The following is a 16,299-nucleotide window of genomic DNA, read 5'->3' as shown; positions in this document are numbered from 1 at the left end:
TGACCAAGAAACTGACCAACAGAGTATAACATCCCATTCACGTGAATACTTCATATAAAAGTGGGAGATCATGAGGATCTCATCCTTTTTCCTTATGGCCGACATTAGGAAAGGACCTTGCTAGTCATCCCTGTGAACTGAGGCCTAGTGACAGACTGCATCCAGACTGAATCCAGTTGGCTGCAGAATCCAATCCAGGACTTCAGGTGCCGGCTCTGCAGTTGCTGGGACTTTCAAGATTGGTTTTGTATATTTTGTATTATTTTCTCTATTCTTATTAGTAGCATTAGTAAAACATTTTTAATTTTACCAACTCTCTTCCCTCTGTCCTTCTTTCCCTCCCGATCACCTGTCCTTAGTTGGAAGGGGGGAGAGGGAGGGGCTGAAGGAGGAAGGGGCAGGGAGAGGAGGTTAACAATACATCTGCCACCATTTTATTGTCACCCCGCAATCAAAACCTTGACAAATGGGGAAAAAAAAACCCAACACATCCCAACAACTAACTGCACTTGGGCATGGTAAAAGAGACTGTTAAAAAACTCCCTATAGCATTCAACCTGTTATGACTTAGTAAATTACTACTGCCATGCTAGTATACAGAAAGAGCAGGAACTTTAACTTTTGTTAAAACAGTATTTGTTTAAACATCCTGGAAGCTTCGTGTATATTCTCTGCTTCAACACATATTTTATTACAAGCAATAATGCATAAAAATAGAAACAGTTTTGGGAACAGGACAGTCACTTAAGCTATATGAAGGACAAAGAATTCTACAGTAGACTGAAACCCAAAAACACAGGAAATCCTCAGAAGAAACACAGATCCTGTTTTCATGCAAAGGACCCTGATAACAACCAAACTGTATAAGAAATTAGTGTTACTGCCTGAAAGTTTGAGTGAAACACAAGCAACTTTTTCCAGGTACATGTTTTAATTTTGCTTTCTTCTAACGGCTAAAAAAAAAAAAAAGTATAAACAATTAATCAATTTCCAGTGTTGAATGAAAACTAAAACTTGCTAATCAAAACCATTAAAATAGATATGTTTAATTTTACCATCATATAAAACAATCTCAATTTATCTGCTCTTACTGAAATGTTCACAAGTAAATTCTAGTTTCTTTGAAAACTGATTACACAACCTGTAATTTCTTCTTTCATTAGACTGTCAGAGTTTTAGACAAGTATTAAAAAAAACTCCAAACAATGTGTGATACATCAGCTGTTGTGATAAGTCTGCAGACAAAACATAGTAACGTATCAAACGATTGCAGTGCCTTTCAGCAAGATGCAAGCAGGATACTGCAGACTGCTATATCCACTTTGCAAGTAACTTATGTTAATCGCTGAAAAAAAACAAAATAAAAAAAAAATCAAAACATACTCTACCTGCAAGAAAGAAACAAATCTTCCCATCTGTATTTGGCAATCTCCCTCCACCATGCTGGAATCTGTGGCTTGAGAAACAAACATTTGTCACTCCTTTCAAAAGTTAGACCTGTTAAATTAACATTGAAGCTGCCCTCCAAGATACTGGTTTGCCATACAAGCGAGCACATTATTATAAGCATACTGATGGAGCCTTTTAATTTTGCTTTCCTAAGCTAGACTTATTTTAGAAGGTTCTTTCTCATTAAAATTGACATTGTTTATAAGTTAGACACAAAGCAAGAAAAAAAGCCTCCATCATCTGAAAGAAAATAAGTAATACAAAATGTAATTCTTTAAAGGCATATATATATTGCAAGGAACATCCACCGGTAGTTATGTACTGAAATAATATACTACATCAGAAGAAAAAGTTGTGTAGCACACAACTGCCTCAAGAAATTGACTTGTTTTTTTCTACATATCATCCTGCACAAAAGAACCAGCTCATTGCCATAGCTTCAAAGCATTATCTGTATGAGAAAGGACATTATAAAATAAAGTAATTACTTCACCAATGCCAAATTGTTTCAGTCAGCTGGAGCAATTTTAACTCTACCTGACAAAACACAGTCTTTTTAATGAGATAACAGATTCATGCTCTAGACTTCACATTTTTCTATTGGGCCACTCTGAGCAAAAATGGCTCACAACTGCAAGTTTACCTGTGTAAAAAACACAGGTCTCATCCCTTCGCAAAATATGTTATTTTACAACAGCCACCAGAGACTAAAGTAGTCTTCTTACTTCTGTAACATGGAGCCCTGGGACAAGATTTTAAATACTGCATGCTTCCCCTTTGAACATTTTATGTAACCTTTACTCTGTTTAGTGCATTTCCCAAAAAAAACCCTATACAACTAACTAAAGACCTTGACTAGCCTTAGCCACTTCAAGGGCAAAATGGAAAAAAAAAAAAAAAAGAAGTTTTTTTTATACAGAAGGAAAAGGCCAACACAGTATTTGTTTAAATTTCAACCATCCTTGAGCCAGTAACTTTGTCAGGTGTTCTAAGTAAACCAGCTTTCTGTTATCAAAGCAGTTACTACAAGGAGGAATATGGAAGTAGAGAACACAATTTCTGCACCCCTACCTAACCTACAGAAGGCTGACCTCTCAGTTCATGCAATTTTCTCAAGCATCTCAAGCATTTCCTGCAGCACATCTATCAGGAACAAACTGCCGATGTTAATCTGCAAGTCTGACTTTTTTGTGCTAGAGATATGGAAGAAGATTTGAGGGATCCTCTAATATCATTTGGGCAGCACTGCACTTTCTTTTAAGATATTTAAAGCCATGTCTGATAGGAAGTGAGAATCTGCTAAGAAAAAAAAAAAAAAGGACAACAGAAAACACATTTTCATGTTCCTTAACTGAACCACAACAGTCATCTTATATAGCACTATCTCAAAGATTTCATAGTCCTTAATACTCCTGTCACAGGCAAGGCTCCTGAAAAGCTGTAAAAAAAGCCCTTTTACAACAGACCCTGAGAGGGCCCTCCCTTTCTCTCATATTTCTGAGGCAGAAAACAAAGTCAGGTGACATGTCTCTAAACCAACTCATTAATATATTCAGTCCTCAGGACCAAAACCTGTGTTTATTCCCAGACTATCATCTGTTAACGCAGAAGCTTAAGACCAACCCTTCACAGGAGCCATCAGTTTATTTCCAAGACGAAAAGCAGCTTTCACCTAAAGCAGGGTCTCATGATTTGTCAACTGAATTGACTTACAAGCACTTGTGCCTCTGTGTTATAAACAGCAGTATGAGTATTACTACCTGCACCTGAAGGGCAGATGACATTAACACACTGCAACTTCTCTTGGAACAACTATGATTGCATCATTGAACTAGGCAGGACTTGGTCCAAGTTATTTACTAATGGTTTCATTGTTTTCTTACAATCAAATTACAGATTCATTGTTTCACTACAACCCATGTAAAATCTAGTCCCAGTTGGAAATAAGTTGGTTTAGGGTGTGTTTATCTGTGAAAAACAAGTTTTCAGTGCTATACTTTGAAAAACAGCTGCTACAATATAAGCTCAGGTTTTTAATATGTTATACATTAAACATAACTTGAACAGCCCATACTCACCACTTTTCATGTTAATAAGACTGCAACAAAACTTCCCGTTGATGTAACAGATAAATCTTATTGTTATCTTAAGCTAACTCAGGACAGATACAAGATGCTAACATATTTCCCTATAACCTCAAAGTCCATTATTTGGTGTTTGCCAGTCAAAGATATAGAGAAAGCATGTACCCATATTATAAAACTACACTAACCACAGCATTTAACATAACCTGAAGTAATAACATTAAACTACAAACTTTTACAGCAAAGGGAGCTACTTACCTCCTTCTCCGTAAAACAAGAGGCCATTATAAAATTTAGTTTCTGCCTAAAAACAAAAGCAGAAATTTGTTTTTAATAGATAGACTATATGTAATCACGCTATAAAAATTGTTTAGATATATCTTGTTTCTTTACTGCTAAAGAATAATTTATATATCAGCTTGCTTGACAATCTGCAAACTTTTTTATACATAGTAATAAAAGGCAGACGAATTTACCTCATATTTTAATTTCTTTATTTCACAGCAAAGGGCAGCATACACAGTTATTACTTTATTTAGAACCTAGACTCGAAGCAGAAAAACAGACATTACAAAAAGATTCACGTTTAAAGAGCTAAGTTTTAGCTAGAATAACTTTTTTTTTCTTTTTTTTTTTTTTTTTTCTTTTAAGCATAAAGCATTTACCTTGTTTTCTGTCTTTATGAGCTCCAGTAGGGAGGACTGTTCATATGGCAAAAGCTAAAATTAAAAATAAACAAACAAAAACCACAGAAAGAATGAACAAACAACTTTAGAAAATATTGGTCAAAAATACTTTTTTTCAACTAGGTAAGTAATTTTTTTTCAGTTTAATCTCAAACAAGGTCCGTAATAAGAGAGCAATAATTGCACATTATTGGCAACCTACCCTGCAGGAAACCTTTGCTCTTCACATTTACATGCAATTAACTTTCACTCTATGCTGAAAGGCTATACTGTATAGCCTGTAGCTATACTGTATAGCATTTACTAGAATTTACTTAGAAAACTTGGAAAACAAAAGCATGGTCACTCTGGTGTATGTCGAAAAAAATGCTTGGGAAACCTAGAACATGGATTAAGAATCCCAAATGCAGGAAACAGGATGTGTAGTGTATATCTGTACGCAAGCACTGACAATTGGTACTCAAGTCAGCCATGATATTGACTAGTTCATACACATCCAGCACTGTGCAGGCCCTACACATAATTTATTCAAATTATTCAGACAGATGATTACTTCAGAGTGTATCTTCAGCACCAACAAGTTTGCGAATTCAACAAAGAGAAAAAAATATAATGCTCCAGAGAGGAGAGAGAACTTATGACCAAGGCAATAACCACCTCGGGAAAAAATACTGTACAAAGGCCATTAAGTCAAAACACAACTATAAGTACATACACAGTTTAGTCTGCAGTTATACAACTACTAGCAAAATCTTCTGGAAGCCCAATAGCCAGATAAAAAACATGAACACCCACAGGAAAGAAGTTTGCTGGAATTAGCCTTCCCAACACATGAAGAACTATAAATTCATCTAACTTTCACTAGTATCCAAAAGACTAGAATAATATGAAAACATCTTATCTTATAATATACACCAATTTATTAATTATTTGACAAATAAATTAGTATGGGATAGGTTTCTCAAACACAGAAGTCAAAATTTTAAGAGCACAAATGCATCAAGCTTTTACTTCTCAGGTTTTGAAGGGAAGGAGGAACTAGGAAAATAGCAGATGCAATTCATAATACATGAAGACCTTTAATGCAATGGGATCAAGACTGAAGTCCCAAACATCTCCAACAGAGTCATCCAAAGCATCTTCAATTCTCTTCAGCTGAGACGCATATTCCTCAAGAAATTTTCCATAATTCTTCAACTGCACTTCAGCATGAATTTCTGAGAATTGATAACATTTGTAGAGTTTTACAGACTGTTCAGTAAACTGTAATATCAAAAATTTTATAAACAATATTTTATCTGATGCTATTTAGCCTGTAGTACTGTATATCTCATTTTGCTGCAGCTTTTTTTAATACAACCACATCTTTAATACTCAGAGTCACGTTAGAAGAAATCCAAATACTACTTGAAGAATATCAAACACCTAAGAAGTTTGCAGAAAATTCTATTTTAAAATGACGTATATTTTCAAACTAACATCTTAACAAACCTAACAATCACATCAAGATGCTAAGCAAAGAAATGACTGTAGAAATCATAACACTGCAGATGATTCTACCCATCAGCTGAAACAGTACATTGGCAATTACATTAGAATTTGAGGCAATGGGTCTAGTCATTTCAACCTGAGTAGCAGTTGTATTAATAGCAATCCTCCTTCTACTCTCTACCTGCTACCTCTCAGTAAGTTATCTGGGAATTACACAGTAAGTTTATGGCTTTTAATCATTACCACCACTTACAAATTCACCATCTTCAAGCAGAACTTCCCTTCTGCTTAGCACCTGGACACTGAATTGCATAGCTGTCCTGCTACTGCTAGGTGCGACTAGGTTATTATCTTCAAAAGGTAACACTCAGCTGGTCAAGTATCAAGAACAGTGGCACTCATTAGCAAAGTAAGCCCACAAAAGTCTCATTCACTCTATCCTGATCTTTTTTTCTTCCCACATGGAGACACTTCCCCTGCTTCCTCAATTATACGCAATTACTGACTTAGTTGCATGATCTGAACCACAGAGTGAATGATTACAGCTCAAGACTTCTATGCCCAGTAAGGAAATACTATCCTTTTTCATGGAAGACTACGGTGTCTTCCCTACAATCAGATAACAAATGTAACAGCTAGTGATCTTCTGCTATATGTTGAAAAGAGGATTATCTAAACAAGTTAGAGAACGTAAGTCAGCTGAACAATTGAACTTTTCCTAAACAAGAAGGCAACCCTTACATGTCTCTTTATGTGCTCTTTGCACATTTCAGCAAGTAGGCTGCTCTGGAAAGTTAATCTCTTATTCATGTTGCCAATAACTGAGCCAAATAGTAGCTGATGGCTGCTTCAGTGGAAGAACAGTGCTGAATCCATTATCACTTACACATTTTTTGGAGAAAGAAAACATTTGACTGAGACACTTCACTAGGCATAAAGGGAAGAATAAATATTAACTAATTAATAAGGAAAATATGAGAAGGACTATGCACAGGAAAGTTGAGACTGAGATGGAGAAATGGCAGCAGTGAAGTCCTGAACTAATTCTAAGCTACTACTTTGAAGCTAGCAATAATGCCAACCATAAGGGCATGTGGAGTGCAAAGCCTACCCAAGAAGCACAGTAAAACCTCCCATGGTAATTTCTGCATTACTGCCATTGGCTTCTACCTGTATGTGCAGCCTACACAGTGCACAGGCACTGTCAAAATAAGGAGACCCAATTTCATGTAAATGGATAAGAAGCAAGGGAACAAAAAACTCTCCATCAGCAGTATGCACTTCAGACACTGATGTGCAGCCCTTGAGTTGTATCATCATACTATTCTATTGCATCAAATTCATCTCATCTTTCCAAAAGATGCACTGGAAGGAACCTGAAACTCTGCTGCAGAAAACCAGTGAAATACGAATGGATACAGAACGGAGTTTAAACAGCCATCATGTCAGCATCAGTACTTAGCTGCTAGAATATCTGGAGTATGAGACATTATTATAGAGGCATGCTGTGGTATTCCTCCAAGCCCGTCTTCTCCCTTGAACAAAAGACAAACTAAGAGCAGAGGGGGCTCTACAAGAAGAACAGAAAAAGCTTCCAAGTCATACAAGAGTAGGAAACTGGCACTGCTGTTCAAATCAATTCTCTAGAAAATAGGCAGCATTTCTCAAACAAAAATCTCACAACAGCGCTTTGACAGAGACCCACAAAGTGTCACTTTTCCAGCAGCCAAATGATGGATTTGAACAATCCTATAGCTTAACCTAACTGATATTAAATATCTCCAAATACTTAAGTATTGACAGCTATCAATTTGCCACCTTGTACTGATCCTATATAAAATAAGAGACTATTTTAGAGAGACAAGAGAGTGAAAGCTATTAGCTAGCCAGAGATACACAAGGCTGAACTGATTAAAAATGACTTGGGGATGGGGGGAGCTTTACAAGATGCAGAAAATTTTTCCTGAATAAACTGGCTCATGAGGAGAAAAAGAAATCACAAAAAGCAGATATCTTCTTCTTCTAAGGAGCAGATATACTTCATAAGGTATAATTTGTTTACAATAAAGTTTGGTTTAGTTTCTCCTCAGATGATAAAATGAAAGCATTACAATTAGAACATTGTGACACATCTACTCAGCAGTAGAGATCCCCCATCTTCATCTTATCCTCTTCCATAAAATCAGTAATATCAATATTCAGCAGACTTATTGCCACAGCAGGATTTGTAACTGCTGTCTGTAAATATCTACGATAGAGATAAAACACACTGGACTTAGTATCTTGTCTCCTCAGCTGAGAACATTATAGATGCTAAAGGCTAGTGACACAGGTATAAAGTGAAAGTAGACAACAGCAACAACAAGAATTTTTTAAAGTCACAGGATTTTTCTTTAGCATTCCCTAGAAGAACATTGCATGCTGTTCTCAAAGGAAGATGAGGCTGTTTGTTCACCATCAAGATGGTGGTAATAGAGCGTATTATGTCACATAAAGTTCTCACAGCTGCACTTAATGTCATGGTCGAACTAGTGGAGATGTGACATTTTGAGTAAAAGCCGCCTTTTCCATTCTGCAGCTAGAGAACTAGTAAAAACCTCAGCTGAGGACAGCTTCAGTTTCCACTGAAATCCAGATTAAATCAATATGGCATAAACAGTATCATCTCTTGGTACAACATGATACATGAAACAGTCAGTCTATGACTGACATATTTTCACAGCAACACCTGGCGTAATTAATTTGGCACAGTTTGATTTCCAGTGTTTATTACAGTGTGACAACCGTGTGTGTTCCCTGCTTAGAAAGTAGGTCACCTCCACAAGCTGAGGAAAAACGTGGATTTTGATAACCATGCAAACGCACTGTCAAAGACTTAAGCATCACAAGGTATTGGTTTTTTTTTTAAGGTGAAACTGCAAGTGACCGCCTAACTCCACGCCAGAAAGCCTTTACCAACGGAAGCTGCACACAACTAACTTATATCGGTATGACTTCTCTGGCGAATTGACGAAGTAACTGCCAAAAAATTGTGAGCCACAAGAAACGATCGGGAAGGAAAGAAACACCATCCCCGCGGCAGGCATCGCTTCCTCCTGCCCGGTCCGTGCGAGAACACAAAGTCCCGCAAGCCGGCCGGTGCCCCCCCTGCCACGCCGGGGCACCGGGGACGACTCCCTGAGGGGGAGTAAAGGCTGAAGGGTTGGAATAGCCACTCTCCCAACCCAGACAACCTCCGGTAACTACGGAGAAGGTGGCGGTAGGAAAAAAAGGTCACCGCGACAGGCCGCCCCGCAGGCCTGACTGGAGGAGGAGCGGCTCTGGCCCGGGGAAGGGGCGCGGCGAGCGCCCGGCTCCCCTCACAGGACACGGGCTGTCGGGGAAGCTGGGAAGGGTGACCTGGCTCAGCTCCCACGACCGCTTCCTCCTCTCCGCCTCCCTCCCTGCCGCTCCCAGCAGGGGTGCAGAGGCGAGCGGGGGCAGGAAGGGGCCAGGAAGGGTCCGGGAGGGGACCGGGATGGGGCCGGGGTGGGACTGGGGTTCCCTCAGCCCGCGCCTCCCCCAACTCTGTGGCGGTTACTGGCCTCGTGCTGGCCCCTCCCGCCCCGCCCTCCAGCGCGCGCTCACTCTGCGAGCCGTCGTCCAGGCGGCCGAACTCCCAGTCCGGGGAGAGGGTCTCCAGCGCCATGGCCCGCGCCCGGCAGCGCCGCCCCCGCCACCCCTGACTCAGGCGCACGAGACTTCCTGCCCCGCTCCCCGCGCCGCACTCTGGGAAATGGAGGCGGCGGGGGGCGCTTGGACGCCGGGAGCGGGCGGGGCGGGCGGCAGCGCCCCCGCGAGGACGGCGCTTGCACACCACTACCCCCCCACCTTCCCGCCGCGGGCGCCCGCGAGGCGATGCCGGGCGCCCCACCCCCTGCCGTGCGCGGGCCCCGGCCGTTGGCTCCCTCGCGGCTCGGCGGGCCGGTGCTCGGGGGTCGGTGCCGCCAAGCGCCCGCCCCACGGCGAAGGTCAGGGGGAGAAAAGCAGAGGGAGAGCGGGGGCGATGTAGGGAGTGTGCTTCGGCCTCGGGGTGCGGGAGGAGAGCGCGGCGGCCACCGCCTGCTGCCGGGGTTAGAATCACAGAATAGTTTGAGTTGGAAGGGACCTTCAAAGGTCATCTAGTCCAACCCCCCGCCATGAGCAGGGACATCTTCAACCAGATCAGGTTGCTCAGAGCCCCGTCCAGCCCGGCCTTGAATGTCTCCAGGGATGGGGCATCTACCACCTCTCTGGGCAAGCTGGGCCAGTGTTTAACCACCCTCAGTGTAAAACATTTCTTCCTCATGTCTGGCCTGAATCTCCCCTCCTTTAGTTTAAAACCATTACCCCTTGGTTCCACCACAAGATGTTGCTACTTTCATCTGTTAACTCCGAAATGTCAAAGGTTGCCTTTGGTCTTAGCTAGCGAATATCTTTGTCCTGGCTGCATAAGATAAGGTGTAGCATCCATCGAAGAATAACAGATACAAATTTTGTGTTTTGCTGCGAAATGGTCATGGAATTAAGGCACTAGATATCAACTGAGATAACCAAGGCAGGAAAGAGACTGAGGTATCCTTGTGGTGTCGAGCTTATCTAAAACTTCAGCTGCTTTGGTTTCTGCCATGTCTAAGGCAGTTCCAGCTACTGCAGAGTGGGCAGCTGCACCTCAGAGGTCCAGTGAGGTAGGGGAGTCCTTTCTCACCACTCTTTCCTCTGCTCCCCCTGCATCTGTGAGCTGCCGGTCCAACCCCTGAGGTACAGAGGCTTTGGGAGCTTCTCTGCTTTTCCCCTGGTGTACAGGGCCCCAGCCTGAGTCCCTCTCACACTGATCCCACACCTCTGCCACACTGAGAAGAGGGAAAACTGCTGGGTAAATTCCATAGTGTGATACTAATATGTCCTGTCATGTTTCTCTTCCCAGCTTTTCACTTTGCTGATGCAGGAGGAAGGAAGCAGCAGAAATATCCCAGGTCTGAGGGAGCATCTGGAGCTCAGAGGCAGCTACACAGGGTGTGAGACAGATGTATGACTGCTGCAATAGTGTCATCTAATCATCTCACTCTCATTTGTTGTCACACAGGGCCATGAGGTACTTACCTACATGTTGTCAGTCACTGTTTGTTTTTGTTTTGTTTTGTTTTTTTCTTCAGGGCTCTGGTGGGTGTAATATCAGAGAATAAAAATAGAAGTTATATGGGTAGCATGATAAATAGCCATTCAGGACCTTTAACACTGACCAGAGCAATTACATTACCTTAGCAGAATCCATAGCATCAGCAGAAAAGGAAGTGGCTTCCAAAGCAGTGTCACCAGGAGCATCAGCAATTTCAGTGGGGAAAGAGCAACAAAAATAGCAGCTCCAATGACAGATGTATCAGTAAGTGCAGGATCATCCGTAAAAGCTAACTCTGTAATGCAGCAGGTCTGAAAATAGTACCTACTATAATTGTTTTCTGATTAAAAGGAATCCGTCCTTTGGAAGATACTGATTTGTAAAGTTTCTAGGGAAGAAAGATATGGCTGGCAGGTTTATTGTTGATGAGTTTTTATCTATTCAGAGAGCATTCAAGGAGGCCAACCTGGGTCTGGAAAAGAAGAGATAAAATTTAGTTTTGTATTAAATTGAATAAACAATGTTTGGAATATACATATATATTTAAAGAGAGAGAACTCTGCTTTGGTAAATGTCAAATAATCATAATGTAAATACACCACACATAATGTAAAAACACCACTCATTGGTGATGTGCTTTAGCCCCAGCTGGCAACCAAGTATCACACAGCCACTTGCTCACTCCTCTCCCTCCCCCAATGGTGGAGTGGGGAGGACAATCAGCAAAAAAAAAGGTAAAACTCATGGGTTGGGATAAAACAGTTTAACAGGACAACAAATGAAGAGATACACAATGCAATCACTCGCCACCTGAAAACCAGTGCCCAACGTGCTTCTGAGCAGCAACACCTCCCTCCTCCCAGCCAACTCCCCCAGTTCATGTACTGAACATGACCATCATATGGTATGGAATATCCCTTTGGCTAATTTGGGTCAACTGTCCTGGCTTGCCATGAAAATTAACTCTATTCCAGCTGAACCCAGAATAACAGGCTTGTTTGAAACTTAAAATGTTTCTGTTAGGGGGTTTAAGTCCCTGGAAGTTTAATTGTGCAGGACATTGACAGCTGGTAGTGAGCACAAGTATCTCTAAGGAGACGTTAAGTATCACACAAAATGAAACCACAATTTGTGCTGGTATTTAAGGATCACATTCTGTCTACAGCCATGCAGATGCAGCTTTCAATGAACTCAATAGAGTTGCTATACATATATTCAAAGCCAAAGTATGTCTTCCAGTTTTGAAAAAAAAAACAATAGAAAACTTTTCTCTACAAACCACAAATGCTTTATTTGAAACAAATACAGTTTCTTTCAGCCATGGAAAGCTGCACATAAACAGAAGCTTTCAGATGGCTTAAAAAGTAGTCATGAGGCTTTTGGTATCTGTCTCAGAAAAATGTGTCCTTGAATTCTGCAGGATGGTACAAGAGAGAAACTTGAAGAACTGGCACTCGGTAGGGCCCTTCCTTCCCCACATCTGAACTGAATTTGTAAAGAGTAAAATACTTTAAGGTTGTATTGCAAGGTTCTGAGATCATCAAAACTGAGTGCAAAGGTAACCAAACCAGTTGGTCTATGCAGTGGCCACACCAAAGAGTGCACTGTGATCCCCACAGCATAAGCTGATGCAACCCTTATTTTGAATATGGAAAAATAATTTTTTTTTAAATGTATTGAAATGGTGTGAGGTTTGGTTTTTTGGTTTTTGTGTTTGGTTTTTTTTTTTTTTTTAAAAAGAGCAGGAGGCTCTGTAGATTAAAAAATCACTATTAGACAAGTAATTACAACAGTTAAATTTTATGCTACCGTTCATGATTAAATTAAATGACTTACTATTGGGTTTTCCTTTGGCTCACTAGGTGGCAGTGCTTTGTTGCTTACACTCAAGTTATTTAGGTCAATTCTAGATGCTGCTAGAATTTGTTTACCCTGAAACTCTGATTTAGACTTTTATCTTGAAGATGACTGTTTCAGTGACAGCAAGTCTAGCTCAGCTTTGATTGGTAAGTTCGTTGTCAGTTAATGGCTTGATGATGTTTGCTCATGTGAAATTATTGACATTTTATAAGCACCATTTCTGAAAGTCAGATGACATTCATGTCGTCCATTTGTACCAGGGAGCTTTTATTTGGTACAAGCTCATAGGAAGTTACTAAAATTGCTCCAATATCTCTTAGTATCTTCAGATAATACAGTAGTCAGAAAAGTCTTTAGACTTTGCTTAATGCAGTGATTTTTGGTAAACTGAGTATTACTGTACACATGCATAGTTGAGAAAACAATAATTTATTTTGACCAGACCAAAATGATAATCAAAGTAAAATTGTATACTTCCACTTGAACTGAATGAAATGTGAAATAAATATGTTCCAGCTGAAATGGCCTGTTGCACTTGAGTACTAAAAAGGGCAGATGAGAGAATAAAGTCCAAAATGCAGTAGAATTAATATGGTACTGTGACTGTTTCATTTATGAAGTGAAGTGGCTAGGTATCTATGGGTTCATAAATCAGCAGGGGTTTGATTCCATGAGGTATTAAAGATTTTTTTCCTTTGAAATGATATTTCCTTGGAAATATAATTCAACTTTGGACAATACAGTTACTTGCTATTTTTAAACAGTATTTTTATGATGTTTGAAATCTTAGTGAAAACTTTAATGTAACGTTCAAACAGGAACTGTTTTATAGAAAAAAATGGTGAAAAGCATGTAGAGCAAAAATAGCATCTTGTGTACACAGGCAAAGCTCCACCAAGATTGATAGAATTATAGTTGCTTATGGGAGAAAGAATTTGGCTTGCTGAATCTGCAGAAAGCCAACTGTGCTATACATTCCTTGTCTGTGGAACATTTAATGCTCAGCTCTCTGAATATTCTAAATAAAATAAAGTTCTTGTTTAAATATTTTGTGGCAGGATTCCCAGAAAGGACTTACTATCTGAGATTTCCTCTTTGCAACTCTGTTCCACAAAGATAATGCTGACTTTTCCAGATGTAGTTTCTATTCTATTGTATGGAATTTGAGAGACTTCCGTTTATACATATGTGTAAAGCATCTACATATGATAATTCTTTCTACTGGTCAAACTGGTAAAGTAATTCCCTTTCCTCATCAAACATATGCCTCCTTTTGGTTCCTCTGGAAAAAAGAAGTGTCAAACATAAGGTTTTAAATGGTTGTCTAGATGGCAGAAAATCCAGTTCAGTAGATTGTGGAAAGCCTTACTATCATGTGTGTATCTGGTCTGAAATGAAGACACGGGTGTGGGGGGGAAATAAGAAAAGCAAGTTTTAAATATAAATGTTACAGAGGGAAAATGAGAAATAACTTTCCCATTAAATCTTGCTTCATCAAGTGGAAAAACATGAAATGTTTCTGTTGTATAAAGTTTGAGTTGAAACTTGTCATGCAATTAGCGTGGTTAGGGAATAAGAAGTACAAAGCCATACTTTATTTTTTTTAATTACTCAATCTTTAAAACTGGGTGAACTCTAAAGTAATCCTGAGGAATCTGAGTCTGAACTGTGACCAAATCTTAATTCATCATGAAAAGCCCCATCAAGGCTGATTTTCAATGAAAAAATTTAGTTGATTAGTGAATCCCAGGGCATGATTTTCAAAAGAAAGCAAATCCTGGAAGATTCTGAGCAGTTTCCCAAGCATTTTAGTATGTGCACATACTCGGCATGGTGTGGAACACAGCCTTCCCTAATCATCTTGCCAAGTCTGGATGATATCTTCAAAGACACTATGTGACTTCCACTTTACAGAAGTCGACAAAGATTTATAATGTTAAACTGGATTAGGTTTTACATTTGTTCTGGACATTTCTGCCCATACAGACACATTTTGTTTGGTGAGCATGCTATTGAACAAGCATGTTAGGCTTCTGAGTAGTTTTTATATTATATACCTATGCCCCTATCTGGTTTTGCAACTTGCTGACGTACATCTCTGGAAAACTAGGAAACAGAAAGGGGGAAGCCCATGCTGGAAAGCTCACTATGGGTAGCTGAAGGTTATTTTTAAATCTAAGCTTTGGCTTTAAGAAACAAGGAGCAGAACTGGAAATAAAAATCAGGAGAGGAAACTTAATGTATAAAATGTGCTTCAAAACAATTGCATAAATTTACACTGATACCACTGGACAAAGGATTTCTACCCAGATAACCAGGAAACTTTGATAATTTGCAAGCTACTTTTCTGACTGGGATGCAGAAATCAGTGGGGACTTTGCGTCACTTTTTCCAAACAACATAAAGGCCAGAGGAGTGTATTGTAACCATTACAATATTTAACGCTGATGTTGGAGTTTACTATGTCACACAAAACATTCTCAGACAGGTCAACATAATCATTTTCTGGATGATGGAAAACATGTGGTTTGAATTGGCTGTAAATGTTGATGCTGATCCTTGAAATTCTAAATAGCCAATTTGTTAAGTGGTTCTTAAAACTCATGCATATGAGTTCATCACTCTGATCATAAGGAAGATGCTGACAGTATGAAGATACCATCCTTGCATGTGATTTAGCACACCCTTGTCCCAGTTCATCTCACTGTCCCTCTCATTACTATGAAACCTAAAGTAAAGCCCAGATCTTACTCCCCAGCTTTTCTTTATACTGTGATTCTGTTGACAACAGACACCTTCTCTTGTGACTTTTCCTTTTTGTCACCTGACATTTTAGTAGTCTGTGAAGTAAATGGAGATATATTATTGTCTCAATAGGTTTGGAGTTGTTTGTAGATGAAAGTGCGCCAATTAATTAAAAACCTGGTGCTTTACACATGCATTGTTGTATTGTCTGTCTTGTGTATGTGTAATGAATAGAGCCAGAAGTCATTACTAATTGCTTACCCAGGGAAAACAAGTATTTTGCCATAAGCCTGTGTGCCAATGGTTAAATGCCAAGTATGTGGTGCTCTACTTGGAGAGCATTTTGGATCATGAACAAGGATTTGGAGTTTGAGGAACTTCAGCAATGCTTGAATCCAGCTCCAAACTTTGAAGTATAGGACCATTCTGATGCCAGTTTTTACAGAAGCAGTTGTTTGCACTGTATTGTATGGAATTTGTGCAACTTCCATCAAGTCATAGGAAGGCTACGTGTAACACTAATTCATCCTGCTGTCTGAGGTAGTGAAATAGTTCCCTTACTAAGGCCTAGATGTCTATATTTTTTATTTGAGCACACAGTGGTTTTGATCAGTTGTGTGACTTGTGCATGTGTGTGTATAGTTCCCTGTATTGCTACAACATGACCTATCAAACTGTGCAGTTATTAATCTTTCTTAAAGAAATTGCTAATTAAAAAAGAAGATTAACGACAGGCATTTCAGACCAACAGTGCCTGTAGTAGTTAAATGATGCATTTTAGTCCAAAAGGATTAAGAGTTTGAATGTTTTTATTGTACAGTTTAAAGTGAGAGTATTTTAAAGAAAC

The 16,299-nt window shown here is 39.7% G+C and overlaps 2 protein-coding genes and 1 long non-coding RNA gene across 4 annotated transcripts in view; 2 read left to right on the top strand and 1 right to left on the bottom strand.

Annotated features, from left to right (window-relative positions):
- Window positions 1-9,494, bottom strand: part of WASHC4 (WASH complex subunit 4) — a 43,339-nt gene extending 33,845 nt beyond the window's left edge. For both annotated transcript variants that reach the window (XM_065038988.1, XM_065038997.1), the window contains exons 1-6: window positions 9,338-9,494; window positions 5,297-5,436; window positions 4,199-4,252; window positions 4,010-4,075; window positions 3,792-3,837; window positions 1,389-1,456 (exon numbers count right to left, since the gene is read on the bottom strand). In XM_065038988.1, the coding sequence (XP_064895060.1) occupies window positions 1,389-1,456; window positions 3,792-3,837; window positions 4,010-4,075; window positions 4,199-4,252; window positions 5,297-5,436; window positions 9,338-9,398 (435 nt within the window). In that variant the 5' untranslated portion in view covers window positions 9,399-9,494. The remainder of the gene's footprint in view (window positions 1-1,388; window positions 1,457-3,791; window positions 3,838-4,009; window positions 4,076-4,198; window positions 4,253-5,296; window positions 5,437-9,337) is intronic.
- A 118-nt stretch (window positions 9,495-9,612) lies between these two features.
- LOC110362481 (uncharacterized) lies at window positions 9,613-11,156 on the top strand. The gene is made up of 3 exons (XR_010467657.1): window positions 9,613-9,720; window positions 10,656-10,823; window positions 10,994-11,156. It is a non-coding gene; the product is annotated as an uncharacterized LOC110362481 (long non-coding RNA).
- A 1,603-nt stretch (window positions 11,157-12,759) lies between these two features.
- Window positions 12,760-16,299, top strand: part of ALDH1L2 (aldehyde dehydrogenase 1 family member L2) — a 40,098-nt gene continuing 36,558 nt past the window's right edge. The window contains exon 1 of the mRNA XM_065039018.1: window positions 12,760-12,853. The gene's annotated coding sequence lies outside the window, so the exon portion shown is untranslated. The remainder of the gene's footprint in view (window positions 12,854-16,299) is intronic.

The sequence above is a fragment of the Columba livia genome, chromosome 1 (genome assembly GCF_036013475.1).
Source record: "Columba livia isolate bColLiv1 breed racing homer chromosome 1, bColLiv1.pat.W.v2, whole genome shotgun sequence".
NCBI classification, from domain to species: Eukaryota; Metazoa; Chordata; class Aves; order Columbiformes; family Columbidae; genus Columba; species Columba livia.
Note: the sequence above shows the minus strand (reverse complement) of the source record. Positions and strands in the feature narration are given on the sequence as shown.